At 45.3% G+C, this 24,292-nt stretch overlaps 1 protein-coding gene across 1 annotated transcript; it reads right to left on the bottom strand.

Annotated features, from left to right (window-relative positions):
* Positions 1–11,681: 11,681 nt before the first annotated feature.
* On the bottom strand, positions 11,682–12,789 carry LOC122726206 (thioredoxin, mitochondrial-like). Its single transcript, XM_043963801.1, has one exon. The coding sequence runs from the start codon at positions 12,678–12,680 to the stop codon at positions 12,180–12,182; it is 501 nt and encodes a 166-aa protein (XP_043819736.1). The 5' UTR covers positions 12,681–12,789; the 3' UTR covers positions 11,682–12,179.
* Positions 12,790–24,292: the final 11,503 nt, after the last annotated feature.

Genomic DNA, 24,292 nt, shown 5'->3' on the forward strand with positions numbered 1-24,292 from the left:
AACTGGAGAAGCAAATCCACTAGAAGCCACTCTGAAGCCCTGCTCATTCCTGTATTCCTAGAGGAGAGATCTTCAGAAGACCACAGGACTGCGTCAGAGAATGTTTCAGATACTGAGCAACTGTATGAGATGGCTTGAGGCAGAGTTGTTCCACAACAGCTGATTTTTGTTTGCGTCATTTGTGGTGGGTTTGCTATAGGCTATTGCTATGAGGCTCTATGTTGTGCTAGTTGTGGAAACATTTTAAAGACTGCTTTGAGGAAGCCATATAGTCCATATGCTGCTTCAACAATAATTGTCCTATAACTCTTGCTACTCACCTCAGTTGTGCAGCATGTCACCTGAAAAAGTGTTACCTTAAGGGCGTGCACTTCAGAGCCTGCAAAGTTGGAACTTTTGCAGAGCATCATGAAATCTTCATGAGAGGTATTGAATCTAGTCTCCCACCATCAGCACCCTCTCACACTCTGCCTTCTGTTCCAGTAAGCACGTCATCTGAAACATCGTCACCTTCATCATTGTTCTTTCCATAGATGGCCCCTCATCGACCTGTTCTTGAGTCTGAAGGAACTGAAACCTCAAATCCCCCTTTTCAGTCTCCTATTTCTGCTTTTGCTCCACCACTGACAGCAATGACTGATAATTGCTTTGTTCATGGAACTCAACCTATTTCTTTCGGCTCTCTAGGTCTATGTTGTCTGCAGCAATGTTATCTCCCATCACCATATCAGGGTGGCTGTTTGTCAAAATTGCTCCAATTGTTTTAATAAATTCCAAAGATTTCCAGAACTTGTATGGACAAACAATGCTTACATTGCTGCCCTTGAACAAATGCCCTGTGGTCCCCCAATTTTCATATCTCATAGGGCATGTTTGTTAGGAGGTTCTTGTCCCTCATGGTTCTTGGTTAGTGAAAGTCACCTCAGACATTTATTGTATATTATGAATCAATGTTCAGTCACATGGAACATAATCAGTATGCTATAAGTTATGCCCATTTCCCTCTTCCCTAATGTCACCTTTGTGCCTCAGTAAGAGGATTGCTCCCTTCTGGTTTTATGTCAACCATGGGGGACTGCTTTCCATGCATTTAGATTGTAATGATCCAAAGAAATACTGGGGTCTTTCTGTGGATTGAAGGGTGGCGGGGGCAGGGCGGAATGTGAGAACTAATTCATTTGGACCCCTACTCTAGTCCAATCAGTATTTATGAGTTTGATATGATGCCATAGGGGTAGTGATTATAAGTTCTGTATATTAGGCCCCAGAAATGTGAGCTGCAGATCATGCGTTCACTTGCTTAATCAGAGAAAGCCAAGTGGAGGCCCTCCACTCTTGTTGTTCCTTGTCATGATGACCAAGCCTAGTGTGGCAGAGGTGACTCCATTAGGTGGAAAGTCCTCCAATTTATTTTTGTGCCTGTGGACCACACTCTCTTGTCCAACATGAGCAAGTGACCCTCTTATGACCACTTAGTGGAGATGCCCCCTGCTTCGCCCATTCTATGGCCCACCTGCTGATAGGTCATTTTTGGCCCTCAAAAGTAAGGTCTATCAACCAATTAGATTCTGTATTTCACCATACCTCTTTTGCATATTTGGATATCAAACCTTGTAAAGATAAGGTCCAGAAGAAGGAAACATCTCAGATTGTGAGGAAGATCTAAGGTCCACTTCATTAGAGGCGACCATTGACCCTTGCTCAGAGCTCTGCCCCAGTCTCTTTTATTTTAGGTTAGACAATTTTAATCCCTACACCTCTAGGTTTTCTTTTATTCTCTTCTGTGCACTTTTAATTTTATTTAATTTCCCCCCTCCCTCCTCTGTGAATTTTATTTATTTATTTATTTTTGGCGGGGCAATGAGGGTTAAGTGACTTGCCCAGGGTCACACAGCTAGTAAGTGTCAAGTGTCTGAGGCCGGATTTGAACTCAGGTCCTCCTGAATTCAGGGCCAGTGCTTTATCCACTGCACCACCTAGCTGCCCTGTACATTTTAAAAAATATTTCAGTGGCCATTTTTTCATCACTATTGATAACTTCCCCTCTCCCTCACTTCTCTCCCCTAAAAAACCAAGAAAAAAAAAAGGGGGGAAGAGCCATTATTAAGTACACAATGACCATATCAAAAAATGTGACTCTGCCCATCACCTATCAGGAGGTATGCAGCGTGCTTCATCAAAAAGAAGTCCTCTGGAGAAATGCAACTCCTTCATTCTATGGATGAGGAACTTGAGGAAGTTTAGAAAGGGGAACTAACTTGTCCCAGGTAACACAGGGAGTAAAGAGCAGAGCAGAATTTTGAGCTCTGCCCTTTGGATTCCTAATCCAAGGCTCTCACCACAATACCACATTACATTCCTCTTTGCCCATTTTAGGGATTTATCCCTCACTCCCAATGTAAGGAAGTTCATTATGTAAACTAAAGAACTTCCCCCTGGGTCCATTCCTCCTCCCTCTGGGGCCCATCTACTCTGAACCCATGCGTAAGATCTGAGTTCAGTCCTGAGGTTCCTGGCCTCTAATGAAAGTGTTTAAACTCCCTCCTTTTACACTCTTCAGCTCCTTAAATTCCCATCGAGGCACCCCTGGGGCAAATTATTTAAAGCTTAGGTTCTGGCTCATGTCCAGATCTTCCAAAAGAGGGAGTAGAAAGGCACTCAATGTACAATTTAGATCAGGACAGGTTTTTATTTCCTATACATAAAAGGAAAGCTAATGGACACAAAAGGTTCACAGCTCAAATGGGCGGAACAACTTAAAACAGGATTCAGTAACTACTTATAGTTATTATTTATTCTCTTGAGAAATGGATGGTTAGGCTTCATCAGAAAATAAAGCCATTTTCAGAATTTTCTGCTTAAACATCTTGCATTTCACCTTGATTTTGCACTGTCCAAGCAACTCCCAGTCAGTTTCCCAACTTTGCAGGACTTTTAGACCTTTTGAATTCAAAAGATCACCTCCAAACCTTGAGGTTGATGCTTAGTCACCTACTCAGGAAAGGAAACAAAAAGAGCAAAAGATTACCTAATGGGCACCCCTACTCTAGATGCCATTTGATTGTGTTGTATTGGTTGAAGGTGGGGAGGTGCCAGCTCATCCCACACTCTTCATTGGAGCTCTCAGTTACATGATGGTTGAGGGAATAGAGAGCTAGTTGGAAGCTATCTTTCTTTCTTCCTTTCTTTTTCTTCCTTCCTTCCTTCCTTCCTTCCTTCCTTCCTTTCTTTCTTTTTCTTTTCTTTCTTTTTTTTTTTGCAGGGCAATGAGGGTTAAGTGACTTGCCCAGGCTCATACAACTAGTAAGTGTCAAGTGTCTGAGGCTGGATTTGAACCTAGGTCCTCCTCAATCCATGGCTGGTGTGCCACCTAGCTGCCCCTGCTATCTTTCTTCCTCCCCCCACCCCCAATCTTTCTTTTTAACTAAAGTGGCACCCTCCCTTTCCAGACTACTGTCATGGGAGAGACCAGCAAGGTTTTATTTTGCATACTAAACTGATAAGACAGCATGTGGATCGAATGGGTTGCTTGACTTGGGAGGAGTTGGAAATTTTTTCCCCACATTTATTTATTTTAGTTTTAGTTTATGGAATAAAACCAGCATTTCCATAACATAGCATAATAAACCTGCAAATCTATCATGTACAACTTGCTATTCCTTTTAAATATATCATAAAGTTATCAGGTAAATTTCTTTTTTTTTTTCTTGCCTGCCCCCAAGATGGCTACCATTAGATGCATAGCTGACATTTGGTAGCTGTATGTTACTTAACCACAGTTTCCTCACCTATACAATGAGGGAGTTAGACTTTGTGGCTTCGATGGCCATTGGGTCCGTTTTCAACTCTAAATCTTTTTTGTTTGTTTGTTTTTTGTTGTTGTTGTTGTTTTGTTTTGGGGCAGGGCAATGAGGGTTAATTGACTTGCCCAGGGTCACACAGCTAGTAAGTGTCAAGTGTCTGAGGCCAGATTTGAACTCAGGTCCTCCTGAATTCAGGGCCAGTGCTTTATCCATTGTGCCACCTAGCTGCCCCTGTCCAGCTCTAAATCTAAGATGAGATGACAAATCTTTTCAGTATTGAGCCATCATGTGGCTAGCAGCACCCAGGAAGTCATCCCTGAAGCACCTAAACACTATGCCTGGAGCCTCCAGAAGTTTCATGGAGTGCTCTGAGTTCACACTCCCTGGAATGGCTCCTACAAGCCAATTCAACCTTGGTCTGAATTTATATTTCACCTGTTCCATGCCCTCTGTTGTAATCTTGCAGTAGAAAACTGTTCTTCCTTGAAAATCCAGGTATTCTTGGCCCTAATGGATAACTCAGATAATATTTGTGGGAGAAAAAAATACACTTAGCACAGTGCCTGGAACATAATAGGTACTATATAAATGTTTATTCCCTTCCTTTCTCCTCTCATCTCAAATCAATTAAATTCCACAAGCCTACTGTGTATGTGGTAGGCATTCTGCTAGGTTCTAGGGATACAAATTCAAAAAATAAAAAAGTCTCTTTCCTCAAGAGGCTTCTATTCTGCTGGAGAGAAACAGCTGTACACAGATAAATAGATTGGGGATAGGTGCTGGATTTGTGATTTCACTGTTTCAGGGAACTCCCAAGTGAAGAAACTTCCTCTACCAAAGCAAGGCAATGCTTTCTCTGTATAAGGACATATGCATTTAGTGTTAAAGAGATGCTCAAAGCAATGACAGGTTAAGTGACTTACTTGGCCAAGGTCAAGTGACCAATGAGAGTCATAGATGGGACTTGAAACCCAGTTCTTCTTGGTCAGCTTCTATCCATAGAAAGATCAATATAAAAGATATTCAAAACAAATACAAAGTAATTGGGGGATGGAAAGTGCAGGGGATTGACCGGGGGGGGGGGGTAATCAGGAATGGCCTTCCATTTCTATTTTTTTTTTTGTCTTTTTGGTAGGGCAATGAGGGTTAAGTGACTTGCCCAGGGTCACACAGCTAGTAAGTGTCAAGTGTTTGAGGCCAGATTTGAACTCAGGTCCTCCTGAATCCAGGGCCCATGCTTTATCCACTGCGCCACCAGCTGCCCCTCTCATTTCTAATCCAGTAACAAAGATTATTCCTATGCCACCATGTTTTGGTTGGGGGGAGAGGGGTGAAGAGGGACAATTAGAAGTAGAATAAAAGAGGATCCCCTAGCTCCAATCATGGCATTATCTTTCATAGGGGAGGGTATCTCATCATTGACTGCCTTAGGAATCAGGGGTCATAAGACCAGAGATGTGCTGAGGATGTGATTCCATTATCAGTGTTTCCTGCTCTCTGGCTGGCCTTCTTGGGGAGGGAGTTAAGTGGGGGGCTGGGATGGGAGAGAGACCTCAAACAACAGAGAAAGGAGAGAAAACCCAACCGGGAAATTATATGTTCCCAGAGCCGGCTCTGGATAATGAGAAGCAGAAAGGGACCCATTGGTAATGAAAATCAGATTGCCAGGGGGCTCTGAGCAGCCCTTCTCTCAAACCTGCTGAAAGGAGAGTCTCGGCAACAGGATGTGGATAGGGAATGGCCGTCTCTGCCCACCTGGTCAATTCCCTTAATCTCAGCAGGAGTGAGGGTGGTGGGGGTGGTAGAGAGAGGAAGAAGGTTGACTAGACCAGAGCAGAAGGTATACAGATAGGAGTTTGTGTGGCCTACTCCCTACAAATATAGAAGGTAAGTCAGCCTATCCATCATTTGGCATGTCAGGAGAGTTAGTCAAACAGTCAACAACATGAATCCAGCATCCTCTCTTAGAGGAACTCAGGGCTAAGTGGAATATTTGGAGGTAGGGTAGCCTAGAAAGAGGAAGAAATATGGTTCCTCTTCTTGGGAAGCTCCAAGTGTGATGGGAGAGCCAAAGTCCCTACCCTCAGGGTGCTACCAGTCTAATAGGAGAGATATATCGTCCAACCTCACAGAAATTCTAGTCTGATAGGGGAGATGGTTCCCATCCTTGGACACAGACAAAGACACAAAATGGAGATCTAGAAACAAACCTAAATGAAAAGAGAGAAGAATTTTGGTGCATAGGAAGATGGTGGCAGGTATGGAAGGTATGGAGTTAAATGGAAAGAATTGGAATATGCTTCTTAAGACTAGAAAGGTGGGACAGCAGTGGATGAAGCAGCAGCCTTGAATTCAGGAGGACCTGAGTTCAAATATGGCTTCAGACACTTGATACTTTTTTAGCTGTGTGACCCTGAGCAAGTCACTTAACCCTCATTGCCCCACAAAAAAAAAAAAAAAGACTAGAAAGGCATTAGACCTAAGCACAGGGATCAATCTAAGGATGGAGATCCTGGAGTTAAGGAAATGGTCTGTTTGAAAATTTGACAGACAAGGATAGGGTAAAGTAAAGAAGAAAGAGAAAAGTGCCTGTAGAATCTGATTTGCTTTGTCTTGGAAAGCAAGGGAATGAGATGAAGGGGGGGGGGAGATGGATTGAATGAAGGAGAGGCTGGATTTCAGGTTGGAGTCTGGATATAGTGAGTAAAAGTAGGTCCCTGAGAAGCAGAGGAGTAGGAAAGTAGGGAGAGAGGTGCAAACTGTGTTTGAGAAACATGGTAGCCATGTGTGGGACAGAAGGAAGAGAGATATTAGAGGCCCATGTGTCAAAGAGAGATAAATTGAGGCAATGAGGCTGAGTCACTTCTGCCCTCCCTCTAATGAGTTAGACAATCAGAGGGAAAGCCCTATCCTGTGGCCTTTTCTTTGGATAGTATGCCTGGCCTGATAGAGAAAAGACATGTTGATGATGATGGTGGTGGTGATGATAGAGGCAGGAGGAATTTTATGTTCTCCCTCTAACTCATGTCATTTCATTGTCACCTTTGCATTTCTGCCCAAATACACTGAGTTTCCCCAGAGGGGTTAGAGTTTTCCATTTACTTCTCAGGATTCCAAACAACTTCTTCCCAGGGATAAGTTCTCAGGAGGGTGGAGCAAAGAAGAAGGGTAGGCAACTAGAGGAATAAGCATGTTGTAGGGCTGTCATCCTAGAAGATATATCCAGAGAAAGGGGCTAATGAGATCAGCCACAATGTCCTCAGCTCCATATGGCTTTCTGTCATCTGGACATGAAGTGAACCGGAGTGAACCGAACTAAAACCAACATGCAATCATGTAATTCCCTAAGCATAAGACCCTGTTTCCAGAAGACAAGGCAGACAAATGTTCATGGTTTGCATAGTGGTTTTCCCTCCCTCCCTTCCTTTTTTTCCCCCTTCCCCCTTCCCTTTCTTTCTGCCCCTCTTTTCTTTCTTTCCCCCTCTTCTTTCTCTCATTTTCCCATCACCACCTCCTTTTCCTTCCTTCTTTTTCTTTCTCTATTTCATGTTTTCTTTCTTCTGTTTCTCTTTCTTTCTTGTTCCTTCTTTCTCTACCATTCCTTCCTTTTCTGTTTATCCCTCTCCTTTCTCATTTCTCCTCTCTTTCCTTTTTATCTCTTTTTTTCTCCTCTCTCTTCCTTCTTTACTGTCTCTTTTTATCTCTTTCCAGTCCCTATACTCCTCTCCATCCTGGAGGACTTCCCTGAGGTGTCAGACCGGGAAGTCTATAAGAACAGATGTGGAAGGGAAGACTGTTCCAGGTGTTTGGGTCCAAACCCCTTGAGGAACAGGCAAGGGTTGGAGGCCATGGATATTGGGGAGTAGGGATTGTGGGGGAGGAAGAAGCCAAACCTCACATGATTACAACAAAAGGAACCAGCTGAGGAGTGGAGACAAGAAGATAAGTGGAGAAAAGCTGCTGGAAGCAGAGAAGAGCCACATCCTAGGCCCACTGTGCTTCTTGGCTAGAAAATTGGAACAAGTGAGATGAAAGAATCTGGAAATGTTATCATTCTCTTTCTCTCCTTACATTCCCCCCAGTGCATGATCAGCAGGTCTTCCCTTTGTCCTTCCTCCTCACTCCCCATTCATCCATCCCTGGCTTTAGGACCTCTCAGCCAAGTAACAGCCTGAAACCTGGCGCAGCATTCATATTTAAGAATTTATTGCCAACTAGAGAAGGCAGATGGAAGTATCCCTCTCCCAGGTTCCCCTTCCCCCCACCTCATCCTGACAGAAGCAGCCTCGGATATAAATGTCATCCATCCATCCATCAAATTTTCCTATTTGCCCTTATTCATAGGTGCCCCCTCTCCAAGAACAACCAAGAATGCCTTGCTCCTTCTCTGTCTCTGCATCTTTTCAGAGCTCTGAAAGGATCGAGACACAACAAAACAACAGTACAATGACATGCTGGTCTTTCAGCTACTAAGGGTAGGGGGCCCTGAGAAGAGCTTTCCTTGATTGGAAATGAATTAATTAGGAGTGAGGCTTTTTAAGTCTCCACGTTGGGTTATTTATAGTGTTCTGTTAATTTTGATAATTAACATTGGGGGCAGAAAAGCAAGTTCCTTAGAATCTAGTGCTTGCCTAGAGAGATATGCTTCCCCCCCAAACACCTCCTCTTCTCCCCTATTGCTCTGCTTGGACTCCATCAAAATAGGCTACTCCCTGCCATAGCGAATTACTAGGCTTTTCTGTAAGTAGGGCAAAGTAAGAATATTTAAAGGATCTGGGGCCATTGGAATGAAGGGTTGCTTTGAAGGAAAGAAGGTTAGAGTCATTTGAAAGACTAGGCTTTGACTTCAGTAATCCAGAAATTCTCAAACTTTGGGGGCTTGAATTCATGTCTCTTTCCATCTGTCTGCTTTTAATGGTCCGATTATTTTCCTTCTTGACCCTGAATCTTTCACCCCAGATAGACACAGCCTCAGCAGAAAGAGCCTGAACCCTGATGATCAACAAGAGCTGGTGGCAGAGTCATTGCAAGGGTAGGGTGATCAGGATGTTGCCCAAGGGCACCAGTATGTACAGGACACTGTCAGCACTTGTGCTTCCTTGGCAGATAGAGACATCTGAACTTAGTACTTAGTTAACAAGAGTAATTAGCTAAAATAAAAATCTACCAGATGGTGCTTCTTCCTCCTGGCAGCTTCTCCACCAAAGGTGAGCTCCTCCTCAGCCTGGTTGCCTCTCTGGTCCATTCCCCTGTCCCCTTCCTCTGCCATGACCTCCACGTAGCAGCCTCCGTACTCTGGGGTCTTAGTCTCCTAGCCACAGGGTGGTGTTTCAGGGCCTCTCCTATTCATGGAACCCTATACTGTGAGGTCTAAGAGCCCTCTCCTTAGTCCTGCTCTCAAATGAATGACCTAAATGTTGATTGGAGGGAGCTATTCCTGAGGCCCACTTTGTGATGCTACTTACAGGTGTCAGAATTGCTCTCTAGGGCTCTGGCCTCTTCTCCACAGGGAGATGGCTGGAGATACAACAGAAGGGGAGGGGCCATCCTGGCTTTTGTCTATCCCTGAGGTACTGGGGCTCCACTTTCATTTCCAGTGAGAGAGAGTTCTGTAGAAAGGCTGGGAACAGACAACAGGAAGTTCAGATGCAAAGGGGATTCCCTGGTGGCCTCTTGGCTCCAGGGCCTGCCAAGGTGTAGATGCTGGACAGGAAGAGTAAATCTGGCAGGAGAGAAGCTTAGCTTCTTGTGTTCTGACAGCTTGTACCTAATTTCCTGTTACTCTCCTATCTCCTCTCCCCCTTCTCCATACATTCTCAGATGTCTCTCCAGTCTGCCCTCCTCTTCTCCCCTCCTGCCCTCTCTCTTTTCTCTAGGGCTCTGACTTCAGTGTGCTCTAATGTTTTTTTGGGGGGGGGGCAAGGGGGAGTGGGAGAGGAACAGTGGAGAAGGGGAGGAGGGGTTTTCTTTCCCCATCCTTCTTTCTTCCACTAACTGCCCCACCCTAGTGCAGATCATTGCTTTTGATTCCCTGATGAGCTCTCTGTTAGCAACACCTGCTCTGTGCCATGCCCATGTTCTGCTCTCTCCCATCCAAAGCATTCTCACAGGTCAGGCCCAGATACCCTCCTCCTGCCTTCTGATACCCACCCCTATCTAGCCACTTCCTCTCAGTTCTGCCCTAGATTTTCCTTCCCTCTCCCAAACCCTGTCCACTCACTCCTCCATTCTGTGCCCCTTAGCTCCAATCTAGCGATTGGTTTCATTGAGAAGTGTTTTTGTATGGCTTTGAAAGTCACCCGAGTCCTCTCTCCCATCAGACTGTGAGCTCCTTCAAGACAGCACCTTTTTCACCATCAGACTAAGAGATTCCTGAAGGCAGGGACTAGGTCTTTCCCCTCAGGAGAGGAGCTCCTTGAGAATAAGGTTGTGGTAAGGTTTCAATGTTACATTTATACAGAACTTTATAAAGCTTAAGGTAGTGATTGTTATTATATATGTGCATAATTGTTATTTTCATTATTATAAATGTTAACAGTGTTTATGTTACATTCTAGATTTCTGGAGCAGCATGGGTGATGGGATGAGAGGTTGGCAACCTTAACTCATAGGACACAAGAGCTCTAACTAGCTCTCTGTTGTGTGACTAGGCAGCCAGTTGGTCCTTGATTGGTACGTAGTAAACTCAGCATCAAAGAAGTCCAGTAGAAGATGATTTTAGGGCGGCTGGTACATTTAAAATGACAGGAAGTTTTCATTCAGTGACTTCCCTACTATCCCTCAGGATAGGACTTGGGGGACAAGTGAGTACTTGTTCTGGGCCAGGCCTGACTTTGGCTAGACCAATGGTTCAGGCTCAGGATAGGAAAGAAATAAAACACTCCTCCATCACATAGCATTTCAAGAAAAGGAAGTGTATTTCATGATAGCTAGCATTTATCTAGTGTCTTAAGGTCTATAAAATGCTTTACAATCCTAGGAGGTTGGTGCTATTATTATCCCCTTTTTACAGATGAGGAAACTGAGGCACAGATACTTGGGTTAAGTCACCCAACTAATAAGTCTCTGATACAGGATTTGAATTCAGATATTCCTGACTCCAGGACCATCTCTCTATCCACTGTATCACATAGCAAAAATCCTGGGAAGGATATTCAGCAAAGATACAGTATTGATTTGGTTTGTTGCAGCTTCCCTGCCTCCTTTATCTGCATCAAGTCAGTTGTGTTAACTGGCATTGAAACTGAGAGTTCATCAAGCCTGAGGAATCCTGACTCCTCATGCTGACTCCTCCTTAGTTGGAAAATTATTCTAATAGTTTGAGCCTCAGTCTGTCAGACAAATTAAGTCTCAGGGACAGTTTCATTGCCTTTTTAGGGGGAAAAATCTTAATTATTAAATATATCTATATCAATACCTATCTATCTATCTATCTAATCTTGTTGTCACTTTGACAGAAGCCCACCTGGTAGCCCCAAATAGACCAAGTTAATTTAGACCTTTGGATGAAAAGAACTGTCTAGCTTTATTCCTCTCTTAGAATGGGAGGGCCCAGAGAGCCCAATAACAGACTCAACATCCTTACCTGGAGAATGATTTCTCTACTCCCTTCACAGAATGGACTATATGATGTTTCATTTGTAGCTGTGGCAACTGTGGCAACATCTCTCAGCCTGTCCTTTTCTCTATACTTGCACCTTTACCACCCTTGATTCAAGTCCTCATCCCCTCTTTAGACCAGGTCTGGACTACTTAACAGGCCTCCCTGCCTCCATTCTCTCTCTAAATCCATTGTCCATGAAGCTTCCAAAATGTCCAGATGCTGTATTTTGAAGTGAGGACCTGACTTTCTTTTTTTTTTTTTTTTTTTTTAATTTGCTCTCTTTTCTTTTACAAAACAGCATCAGAGGAGAAAATGTGGCCAGTAGGTCAGGCACAGGGTCATGGAGCCTGTGATAAAGCACAGATATCAAAGGACAAGAATAAAAACTTCACAGTCAAGACAGGGTGACCCCACTATAAAGTAATCTTGCTGCAACAGGCCCCTCTCCAAACTTCTCTGGAGACAGCTACGACTGGGGCCTAGATGAGGTTGGGGCTGGGGGTGGTAATGGTAGGGGTTGGGCTTGGTGGTGGGAAGGGGGAGGATCAAGCATGGGAGGGCGAGAAGCCCTCCAAGCCCCCAGCCTCAGGCTTCCCTCCCCAGGTGAGCAGTAGCGCCCCTCCCCTAAGGATGAGTCTTCTGCAGTCAGACAACTGGGAGATGAAGAGCCCTGTCCCAGGACACAGGAAGGGCCAATGGGGGCCAGACAGGTGGGGGCTGGAAAGGATGAGAGTCCTTAGGGGGGCCCTGGGAAAAACAAAAGTGGGCCTAGCTCAGCAGCCAATCAGCTTCTTGAGGAAAGCCTCCAGCTGGTCTTCGTCTTTGATGCCCACAAATTTGTCCACCACGTCCCCATTCTTGATGGCCAGCACAGTTGGCACAGCAGAAACCTCATACTCGATGGCGAGGTCTGTATTGTCGTCAATGTCCACCTTGGCCATCAGCACCTTCCCCTCCTGCTTTGCCACCATTTTCTCTAACCGGGGCCCCAAGATCTTGCAGGGGCCACACCACTGCGCATGGAAATCCACAACTACCGGAGTCTCACTGTTGACAACTCTGTCCTGAAAGTCAGGCCCATCCTGGACGTTAAACGTAACATTGGAGATCTTGGTAGTGGAGAACGTCCGGGCCAAACGGGGTGTAGCAGCGGTGGGTCTGCTGGAGCTGCCCTGGGCCAGAACCTCAGGAACGAGAGGCACCGGGCGACACTGAGGGAGCTTTCTAGAGAAGATGGGTGCCAACAATCTCCTGAGGACCATACGCTGAGCCATCTCCCTGCGGCGCGAGCGCGGCCACGAGACCGAGGAGCAGAGGCACCCGGGCCACCCGACCCTCTCCTCTGCAGCCGCCTCCGCCTCCGCCTCCGCCCCCTGCGGCCCGGCCCGGCCCTCAGGACCTGACTTTCAATTCCATCAGTTCCATTTACTACTGTGTTCCGGTTTCATCATCTGGGTCCCTCTGCTATATGGGGAGGGGGTAGACTCAGTGACTCCTAAGGTCCCTTCCAGGTCTAAATCCATAGTCTTATGAAATAATGTTCCTAGGGTTGAGGTCTGATCGTGTCCCTTTACCTTCAGTAAATCCCACTTGTCTATAGGAATAGATGTGTGTAGAGACATACATATAGCACACATATCCATGTATATACTTGTCTACTGGAAATGTATATTCTGTCACTTTACAAACTGAGGCTGAGGAACTTGGGGAGGAGAAAACCTGCCCTGGGACTTCATGAAATAGAGAGTGCTCACTGAGAAACCTTCCTCCACCAGAGCAGACTGCAGTTAATAGTCCTAAAGAGATACCCAGGGGAACCGAAAGGTTCCGTGACTGGCCCAGGGTCAGACAGACAGTAGATATCAGGGGTTTTACTTGAACCCCGGTTTTTCTGACTCCATGGCCCCCCTCTATCCATTATAGCACACTGCAGAATGACTAGTATCGAATGAATCGATGTTTAATTGAATTGCATTACGGGCACAACTGCTCTAATGAGGGGCAAATTCCTTAATTTCTTTAAGCCTCAGTTTCCCCCAAGTATAATATAGGATAAATAATATTTCCATTATTGTCTATATGGCCCTGAGAAGAGGTGACGCTTGCCTTTGGAAGGGGATGCCAGTAGAATAGAATAAGCTCATTGAGGGCAGGGAACGTCTTCCTTTTGTCTTTGTATGTAGCCTCTGCCTAGCACTGTGCCTGGCCTGGAGTAGACAGTACACACTTCGTGACTGATTAATGAGGGCTGCGTGTTCTCAATCAAATTGGGAACTAACTCCTCGAGGGTAGGGAGTACTTCTTTCCTAGCAAGCTGGGAACTCCCAGAGGGCTGGGTCCTTGTCCACTCTTTTCCAGTCTTCTTTACCATTTTCCCCTCGGGTCGGAGTACAGTCCATGGTGCTGAATGAGAAAACAGATCTCTCGCGTACTATGCTCCTTCTGCGCCACCCCCCCCTCCCCCCCGCCCCATTCCTTCCCAGGCCGGGCCATCCCAGATCCGACCGGGAGCCTAGTTTGTCCCATAGAACCCGAGGCCAGAGAGCCGGGAGTGGGAGGTGGGGCCTCACGCCGCCTTGCCGCTGCCTCCTTTTAAATTGGAGTCGAAGGTCCCGAGGGAACGCGGGCTGCCCTCCTTCCACCTCCTTCGCACCGTCTCTCTGCTGTCTTCCCCGCGAAGGAGAGCGGATTTTTAATTAAAGTGGAAAAAGGGTTGAAAATATATTCGCATTTAATCATCTTGACGACCTTTTTGCTTAAGAGTTTCCAGCTGAGGGGGTGGGGGGAGGGTCGTGGGGACGGAAGGTGGGGGGAGGGGGACGGCGGCAAGCGCAGCAGCATCTCCACCTCCCTCCCGAGTCCGCCAGTAGCCTCAGTCTTGTATGAATAATGGAACAGGAACCGAGCAGCGGGCGAGTACTGCTTGCGCCAACTCAGCGCTTTTGCCGCCTCCCTCCTCCTGCTCCGGGAGGGACCCCGCCTTCCCTCACCCCTTCTCCTTCCCCTAGGACCCTCTTTCCCTCTCCAGCCACCTGCCATCCCCTGCTCGGGGGTCCAGGCCCCTTCTCTTGCCCTTAGAGAGCTCGACCGATGAGCCTGGGTCACAAGGTCACTTGTGAATGGCTCTCGTTGCCCTCTGCCCCGAGGAGTCGGTGGCCACTTTCCCTCCCTGCCCCACCTCCAACCACTTCAGATCTCGTCCACTTGTCTTCAGGGCCTCACGGTTAGGATTCACCCACCTCCTCAGCAAACCTATCTTCCGTTAGCGCCTCCATCCTCAGAAAGAACATTCTTCCTTACCGGGACCTTCCTCCCCCCAGCCCCCAACATCCTCCAACAGGTTCCCACAGTCGTGCCCCACCTTCTCCTCTAGGAAATCCTTCCCAAAGCTTTCAGTTTGGTCCAACTTCTTCCATTTCCCCCCTATCCCGGAAACACACTACTGATGTCTAGAAGTCCATCCAGGTGGCATCTCTGTGCCTATATACTGTCTCCTCCATTAAAGTGGGAGCTCTTTGGGGTCAGGCATTGTGTTTCCTACTTCCTGGGCACGCATATTTCCTCCAGACTATTAGGCAGAAGAGGGTTAGGTCTTTATCTAAAGTTTTGGTTGACTGACCTTAGCTCCTTCAGAATGGGAATAGACTCAGATCATTACACTTGACCCCACTTTCCATAAGAATCCAAGTAGAGCTAAAAGTTCATTATTTAGATGCTCTCCTTTCCTCCCCAGATATTCCCGTGGGAACTTCAGGCTGAGACAGCGTCCCTGGAACTCTGGTTCTTATCATGGTGAAGGCGGATGTAGGGCCACTGCCCTGGAATTGCATTTTCATCTGGTAGGCTGCATCTTCCCTCCACCCTTCTTTCTGTTGGAGTGCAATTAAATGGCGCCCACCATAGTCTGCCTTTTTTGCATTTAATGTCTTTAGCCTTCAGACCTTTAGTCTTTAATGTCTCTCTTGAAGCTGAGGAGAAGGAAGAAAAAACTTGGGAAGCAGACACAGCTGCCAAACTGAGCCATCAAAACTCTAGCTCTCTGTTCATCCGAGAAGGTCACAGAAGACTTCCTGAAGGAGGGATATATGGAATAGAGATGAGAAGGGGGAGAGGGGCAGGGCTGGATGATTCCATATATTCATACAATAGTCACTGAGAAGGTCCCTCTGCCCCCTAAATATCTCCCTCCTTGCAGCCATGGTACCCAAAGCTGTGACTTTAGGCATTAGAACTTTGTTCTTTGGATGAAACATTGTCTTTTCCAGATTTCTTTTTTTTTTTTTTTTTTAGTGAGGCAATTGGGGTTAAGTGACTTGCCCAGGGTCACACAGCTAGTAAGTGTTAAGTGTCTGAGGCTGGATTTGAACTCAGGTACTCCTGACTCCAGGGCTGGTGCTCTATCCACTGCGCCACCTAGCTGCCCCTCCAGATTTCTGTGTACAATGCCAGGTACATAGTTGTTTGTCCTTCACTTTCTAAGAGGACCAATGCCATCACAGGGTGATGTCTTGAATTGGATTTAAGTGAGGCAGAGTTGCACAAAGTCATTGGTCTCACTCTTTCTTCCAGATTCATCGAAGTCCCAGTGGCAGGACAAAAGCCAGGACGACTGATCCAGGATGCAGCGGATGACCTTGGCATTTTTGATGTCTGACCAAGCACTAAACATTCCCCAGTGCCTGCTTCAGCCATCTTCATGGCCACTGGAACAAACTTTTCTCATCTGTCTTTCTGCTGGGGGGTGGGGGGGAGTCTTACCCACGTGCTTTCTCCTATCGGCTCTCCCCATATCAGGGGTGTGGCCACTTAGAATGCTACAGCTTCTTGGAGCCACAGGTGAGTGCTGGATGAAAGTGGACATCAAAGATGGATGAGCAACACTGAAAAGGGCTCAGCAAGCCCTCACACCAGAGGGGCTAGTCTTCCTTGAACACCCAGACACCCCAGGTATATAGTAAGTCCTAAATAAATACTTGTTGACTAAAATGTCAGTGTCTCAGAGAGAGGACACAAGTCAAGTAGCTGACATCCACAAAGGACATGAAAATGACTAGAGACCTTTTTCCTTTGAACGAGGAATAAGGGAAGTATGTGGGCCCGGCAGCCTTGGGGAGGAGGTGGGAAGGAAAGAAGCCCAGAAGACAAATTTGGGCTCTTCCATCATTTTGCACAGGGCCGGAGGAATTAGGAGTGAGGAATAGCCTTGGGGAAAGTTATGAGGTAGGAAAGGGCAAGGTTTGGTTACAGAGCCTGGGCTATAGAAGCCCAGATGGTAGGGAAGATGGGTTTGCTGTAGAGGCTTTTGTAGGAAAGTGCAAGAAAGCGAGTTCTATCAGAATCAGGAAAGAGGATGAAGGGGAAACGGAGGCTATGAGAACCATGGAATTGATCTTGCTTGATTCTAAAGTGACTCCAGAATTGACCTATTTTTTTTTTTGGCAGGGCAATGAGGGTTAAGTGACTTGCCCAGGGTCACACAGCTAATGTCAAGTGTCTGAGGCCACATCTGAACTCAGGTCCTCCTGAATTCAGGGCTGGTGCTTTATCCACTTAACTGCCCCCCAGAATTGACCTCATTTGACTTTAAGCTCTGACCATTGTGACTCTAGAATCCTTCCTCCTCTCTCCCCTTTCCATCTCTGCTGCCCTCCCAAGTTTCCTAAAGGTATAGGAGGAAGGGACCACCAACTTCACTTATCACCACTTCACTTATCAAAGTCAACAGAGGCTGCTCCTAATGGACAGCAGTGAGTTTTCCTTACCTTGCCTGGCTCTTGGCCAAGGGGCAGATGGGGTCCAGCTGGGGTAGGGAATCTGGAGAGGCACAGGAATCTCTCTCGGAAATTGCTGCTTCAGGAGGTCCCTCCCCTTTCCCTGCAGGGAGTCAAGAAGAAAACCTTGGGGATTTAGGGGATTGAGGGTGAAGAGGAAGTGGAGGGCTCAATGAGAATGAAAATCACATTGTTGCAGATCCTCTTCCAGGTCAGAGGTCCATCTGCAGACTGAAGGCAGAGCTGGAATATGAATGGGCATGATAGATCATCCCTTGAGTATAACACACACAGGGATACAAGGAGAGATACTTTTTGACTATTTCTTTTTTATAAATTCTCTATGCTTTTGGGGGGGTGGGGCAATGAGGGTTAAGTGACTTGCCCAGGGTCACACAGCTAGTAAGTGTCAAGTGTCTGAAGTTGGGGCAGCTAGGTGGCACAGTGGATAGAGCACTGGCCCTGGATTCAGGAGTACCTGAGTTCAAATCCAGCCTCAGACACTTAACATTTACTAGCTGTGTGACCCTGGGCAAGTCGCTTAACCCCAATTGCTTCAAAAAAAAAAAAGTGTCTGAATTCAGATTTGAACTCAGGTTCTCCTGAATCCAGGGCCGATGCTTTATCCACTACGCCACCTAGCTGCACCTCTCTGCATATTTTTAAGGCCAGAACATTTTCCTCTGTTTGGCACCTGGGCTAGTAGTAAGTAATAACCCTCTCAGGCTGGAAAGACAGTTAAGAGCGTATTGAGCATGGAGGAAAAGCTGGAATGGAGAAGCTTCAGGGGGCTCTTAGACATGAATCTGGAGGGACTCAGAAAGTGAATCAAGTAGGTTTACATAGCTGGTATTCTCAGAGGGTAATGCTGGGAGTGGGGAGGAGAGATGGTGCTATGAGTTGGAGGATTAAGTGAATTCTGGAAGTCAGGGGCAGAAAATCCTTCTTCTCTGGAATTTGATTCAAAAGTGACTCATTTTGGAATGATGCATTTTTGACCCAATGTACATGAGGACTGTGTTTCTCTCTACTTGCCCTTTAACTAACCAATGGAGTAGGGAAGCCAGGGTCTGGAGGAGGGGCCTTTTGGGTCTGGGAGAAAATGGTGGATTCTTGGGTCTAGGGAGGCTCCCTCTTCTAGTCTCCCTTGTATCAACCCTCAAAGTTTCCCTTCCTCTGCTGAGTATGGTCAACAGAGTTGCAAAATATTGGATCTGGAAGGGGTTATCAAGATCATCATTGCAGTGGATAGAGTGCTGGGCCTAAAGTCAGGTAGGCTTATCTTCCTGAGTTTGAATCCGGCCTCAGACACTAGCTGCGTGACCCTGGACAAGTCACTTAACCCTGTTTGCCTCAATTTCCTCATCCATAAAATGGACAGGAGAAGGAAATGGCAAACCACTACACTATCTTTGTCAAGAAAACCCACAATGGGGTCATGAGAAAAAGAATCAGACAGGATTAAAAAAAATGACTGAAAACAGCATCAATCTAACACACTCATTTTACAGATGCCAAAACTAAAGCCCAGAGCGTCCTACAATCACACAACTTGCTAGCACAGGGTACAGAGACAGGGTTCAAATTTAGGTCTTCCTAGCCTGATTCCAAATCCTTTGTTTATTACTTTACTTCTGTCTGACCAATCTGGGAAAGTAACAGGGTGGGACACAAGTCCAAGAAAGGAAGGGGCCATGAGTCCAGGAACTGAATCTAAAATGAGGGGGTCTCAGGAAGCCCTCTCCTGAGTGGCACTGAGCAGTCTGAACACCTGGGTCCAAAATATCTTTCAGATAAAAGGAAGGAAAGGCAAGGATGAAAAAGAAGGGAAGCTTCCTTTCAGACCTTGCCATAAGGCCTAAAAGAAAGAGGATCCTAAGTGAGGAAATGGAGTAAAACACATCCACGAGAGAATCCAGGATGATTATTAACCTTGGTGCCATTATTATTGATTGGGCCTGTAAGTGATCCCATCAATGGTATTTTCAATCAATAACGATGGTGATCTGAATCAGCACAGATCTTCACCCATATTATGAATACTATGGATGTTACCATTCAAATCATCAGTAATTTACACTTCAATAGATCTGTGATCTCACTGTTGTGCATGGTCCCTCCAGTGGCACAGATCACAAGCCATCCATACCTTCTTGTCCTGGGCTAATCTTATCTATGTCATTCATCTATCTGCTAGGGAGGATCTACCCAATGCACTGAGGGCACACCATGAGGTGTTTGGTTCTCAAATATTTTTATTCACAACAGAGTATTTGTTTACGTGAAGAATAGAGTCACAAAAGGGTTGCTCTGCATGAACCATGAATGATGATGGGCCTGTAGGGGCATTCCAATGGAGCATATGCTCAGTTCCGTGGGCAGCTTTGAGGTACACATTTGGACACATATTGAGGGACTTTGAAATTCCCAATCTATGCCCTTAACTGGCAATGAAATTGGAAGAGCCCCTAATTTAGTGGACCTCAAAAAGGGAGTGATTACACCCTGTCTCTCTTTCTTCCCATCAGCTTCTTCATGGGGCGGGGGTGGAGGGTGCCTGTGTGTCCTTTCTCCACCCAGGCGGCATGGTGGCTTCAAGCACAATGCAACTAAAGTACATGTCATGCCTCGCTTGGAATTGATGTCAGGAAGCTGTAGGTTCATCTACTTCAGCTGCTTATTACCTGTGTGGACCCTGAGAAAATTAGTTAGCATCTTCTAGCCTCAGTCTTCCTATCTGTAAAATGGGGATACTTCATGGTATTGTCATGAAGATCAAATGAAATAACATATATAAAGTTCTTTGCAAACCATAAAGTGCTATATAAATGCTATCATTGTTATTATCATCATTATCATTATGTGAACCTAAGCCTGGGTTTTAGGCTATTTCTTCGGTTTTGTTACTTCTTCAGTAGAGGTGAGTAATAGGCTAGCTAGGTGGTATAATGGATAGAGTTCTGGACCTGGATTCAGGAAGGCCTGAGTTCAAATCTGACCTCAGACACTTACAGCTGTGTGACCCTGGACAAGTCATAACCCTCTTTGACTCAGTTTCCTGTGAAGGAAATGGCAAACCACTCCAGTATCTTTGCCAAGAAAACTCCAAATGAGATCACAAAGAGTCACACACAACTGAAGTGACTTAACAACAACAACAGTATGTCATTTCTTGCAAATGAGTCATCATTGGTTACCTATCTGATGTACCCTGCTTGCATATATCATATATCTTTCCATTGCCTTTCAGGTTGCCCATGATTTTGATTCTTCTGAGATTGTAGTGTTTGACCATTTGTAGTCATACAATATCAGCAGAAGGATATTGGTAGGGGTCGGTTTTTTTATATTGGTGGTTTTTTGTTTTTGTTTTTTGCAGGGCAATGGGGCTTAAGTGACTTGCCCAAGGTCACACAGCTAGTAAGTGTCAAGTGTCTGAGGCCGGATTTGAACTCAGGAACTCCTGAATCCAGGGCCGATGCTTTATCCACTGCGCCACCTAGCCGTCCCTATATTGGTGGTTTTTAAAAAATAGTTTTAATGTTAGGGAGTGACTGGGGATCTCACTATACTACCCCTTACCCTATCACCACTTGTACCGTGACAGAACACAAAACTCGGTTATTTCCACCATCCACCTCTTCTACTCCTATTCATATGCTGTTGAATGGAGCTAGAGGAAGTCATGAGACTGCACAGATGGGACAAATTTATGTTATCTAACGTCATTTGGACCCTCACTGCAGCAAAGCAACCTTTTTACTTACTCCTACCCCAGTCCCCTCAACTGATATTATGGACCTCTCTTCTCCTAATGCCTCCCACTGAGGCAACTGGTAGCACAATGGATCCTGGCCTCAAGCACTTATTGGCTGTGTGACCCAAGGCAAATCATCTAACTTCTGTTTGCCTCAGTTTCCTCAACTCTAAAGTAGAGGGGGCTGCTAGGTAGCACAGTGGATAAAGCACTGGCCCTGGATTCAGGAGTACCTGAGTTCAAATCCGACCTCAGACACTTACTAGCTGTGTGACCTTGGGCAAGTCACTTAACCCCCATTGCCCCGCCAAAAAAAAAAAAAAACACCTCTAAAGTAGAGATAACAATAGCAACTATCTTGCAGGGTTGTTGTGAGGATCAAATGAGATATTTGCATGGGTTTTTTTAAAGGTACTTAGCACAGGCTCTGGTACATAGCAGGCACTATATAAGTGCTTATTATAGGGGCAGCTGGGTGGCACAGTGGATAAAGCACCAGCCCTGAATTCAGGAGGATCTGAGTTCAAATCCTGCCTCAGACACTTGACACTTATTAGTTGTGTGACCCTGGGCAAGTCACTTAACCCCATTGCCCCACAAAAAAGTGCTTATTATAGACCTTGCGATAGAATTTATTGAGGAAATGAGCTGTGAGTCTCATTTCCTCACCTCTATAGAAGTTTAAAACTCCTTGACACCATCACCCATTCTCTCCTCCTTTTTTCCATTCTCTGATGAAGAGGTGACCCTTATCTTCACATATAGCCTAGATCCCATCCCCTCTCATCTTCCTCAGCATATTTTCTCTACAATCATCACCCCTAACATTCAGTCTCTCCTGTCTGATAATTCTCTCCTTTCTGCCTACAAACATGCCCAAGTCTCTACCTTTAAAAAAAAAAAGAGCAAAAAGCCTCTTGCTTGACCTTCCATACCCTCAAGCTCTTTCCTATCTCCTCCCTTTCACAAACTCCTGGAAAAGCTGCATGCTCTCATTACCTCCAACTCCTTTCTTCTCACTCACTTTTCAGTCCTTTAGATTCTGGCTTCCATCCTCATCACTCAACTGAAATTATTTTCCAAAGGTAACAATGATTTGGGGTGGGGGGGAAGAGGTGAGGCAATATGAGTTAAGTGACTTGCCCAGGGTCACACAGCTGGTAAATGTCAAGTGTCTGAGGTCGAATTTGAACTCAGGTCCTCATGAATCCAGGGCCAGTGTTTTATCCACTGTGCCAACTAGCTGCCCCCACAATGATCTTTTAATTGCCCAATCTTTCAGTTCCCCCTTTTTTCCCTTTCTCATCCTTCTTTACCTTTTTGCAGCTTTTGAAATTGTTAACCATCTTCTCCTCCTGGATACTCTCTGCTTTCTGGGTTTTTCTGACAGTATTTGCTTGTGGTTCTCCGCCTACAAATCTGGCTGTTCTAAAGTACCGGCCTTGGATTCAGGAGGACCAGAGTTAAAATCCAGCCTCAGACACTTGACTCGTACTAGCTGTGTGACCCTGGGCAAGTCACTTAACCCTCATTGCACCGCAAAAAGCAAAAACAAACAAAAATAAAACCCAAATCTGGCTGCTTAGTCTCAGTCTCTTGCTGGCTCATCATCAATGTCACGTCCTCTAACCCCAAAGCTCTGGGCTGCATCCCCTTCTCTCTACATGCGGGTTCAGCTCATGTGTATTCAGTTATCATGGTATCTCTATGCAGATCAATTTATCCAGTGCTAGCATTTCTCCTGTGTCCTATTTCAACAATATCTACTTCCTATTGGACATTGCAAACTAGACATAACAGACATCTCAAATTCATTGTGTTCAAAACAGCATTCATTATTTTTACTCCCAAACCTACCCCTCTTTCAAATTCCCTATTTATGTGATGGGCACCACTATTTTTCCACTCTCCCAAGTTTGAAATCTTTAAATCACCCTCAATTTCCTATTCACTCACTTCTCATATTCAATTAGTTGTTACATCTTGTCTGTTTTACTTCTAAAATGTCTCTTGGATCCATCCCCTTATCCTACTTGCTGAGTGAAGGCACTCACCACCACTCTTCTGCATTACTGCATTATTCTCCTCTTTTTTTTCTTTTTTGTTTGTTTTTGTTTTTGTAGGGCAATGAGGGTTAAGTGACTTGCCCAGGGTCACACAACTAGTGTTTAAGGTCAGATTTGAACTCAGCTCCTCCTCAATCCAGGGCCGGTGCTTTATCCACTGTGCCACCTAACTGCCCCTTCTGCAGTATTCTCCTAATCATTTTCTCTAACTCAAGGCTGCACAAACTCCAATTCATTTGTTGCAGTCTTCTCAATTGCTGCCTCCCCTTTTTTGGTATTAGAACCATATGTGTCTTTTCCTCTAATCATTCAGTTACTTAATCTCTCTTGTATCTTGAAAACTTAGTGCTTTAAAAATTGTGTTCCTGTCAACGGAATGTCCATCAATTGAGGAATAACTGAAGAAGCTGTGGTATATGATTGTATTGGAATGGTATTGTGCAATAGGAAATGACAAACAGGATGATCCCAGAAAAACCTGGAAAGACTCATATGAACTGATGTATAGTGAAGTGAGCAGAACTGGGAGGACATTGTGCATAGTGATAGCAGTATTGTTTGATGAGCAAGTGTGAATGACTTAACTATTCTCAGCAATACAGTGATCCAAGACAATCCCAAGGGACTAATGATGAAGCATACTATCCACCCCCATAGAAAGAACTGAAAAAAAGAGCACTTGTGGATTGCACATATATAACCTATATCAGATTGGTCGATGTCTCGTGGAGGGGGGAGGAAAGGGAGGGAGGGAGAAAAATTCAGAATTCTAAATCTTGTGAAAATGAATGTTGAAAACCAACTACCCTTACATGTAACTGGAAAAAATAAAATAAATGTTTGTTGTACTTGAAAAAAAAATTGTGTTCCTGAACATATATTTCTTCTGCATGAACATGATCTGGCCCAGCTGTCATTAGTGACATTTCCACTTTCTTGTATGGCATACTTAGAGTCAATTAATAACATATTCTGCTTCATGGACATAGACCAAAGAGGTAGCTTGGGCATCAATTGCCCAATGCCCTCCTTTTATGAACAAGGAAAGTGATGTCCAGTGAGAGAATGTTACACATTTAGTAACAGTAACAATCCAGGTTTTGAGACTCCCAGTTCAGTCCTCACACTGTATAGTCCAAATTTGATGGTTCATTTGCCATTGATACTAAAAAAAAACTTGCTAGAGAGATGCTGGCAAATTTGTTCCATATTTGCGGGGAGATAGAACCCATTCCTAGGGTACAGGAAGTGAACAGAGTGCAAACCAGAGACAATAATGCTGGGAGTGACTG

This window comes from Dromiciops gliroides, chromosome 4 (genome assembly GCF_019393635.1).
Source record: "Dromiciops gliroides isolate mDroGli1 chromosome 4, mDroGli1.pri, whole genome shotgun sequence".
NCBI lineage: Eukaryota > Metazoa > Chordata > Mammalia > Microbiotheria > Microbiotheriidae > Dromiciops > Dromiciops gliroides.

Coding starts and splice junctions, on each gene's coding strand:
- LOC122726206 (XM_043963801.1), bottom strand. CDS start 12,680: ATGGCTCAGCGTATGGTCCTCAGGAGATTGTTGGCACCCATCTTCTCT.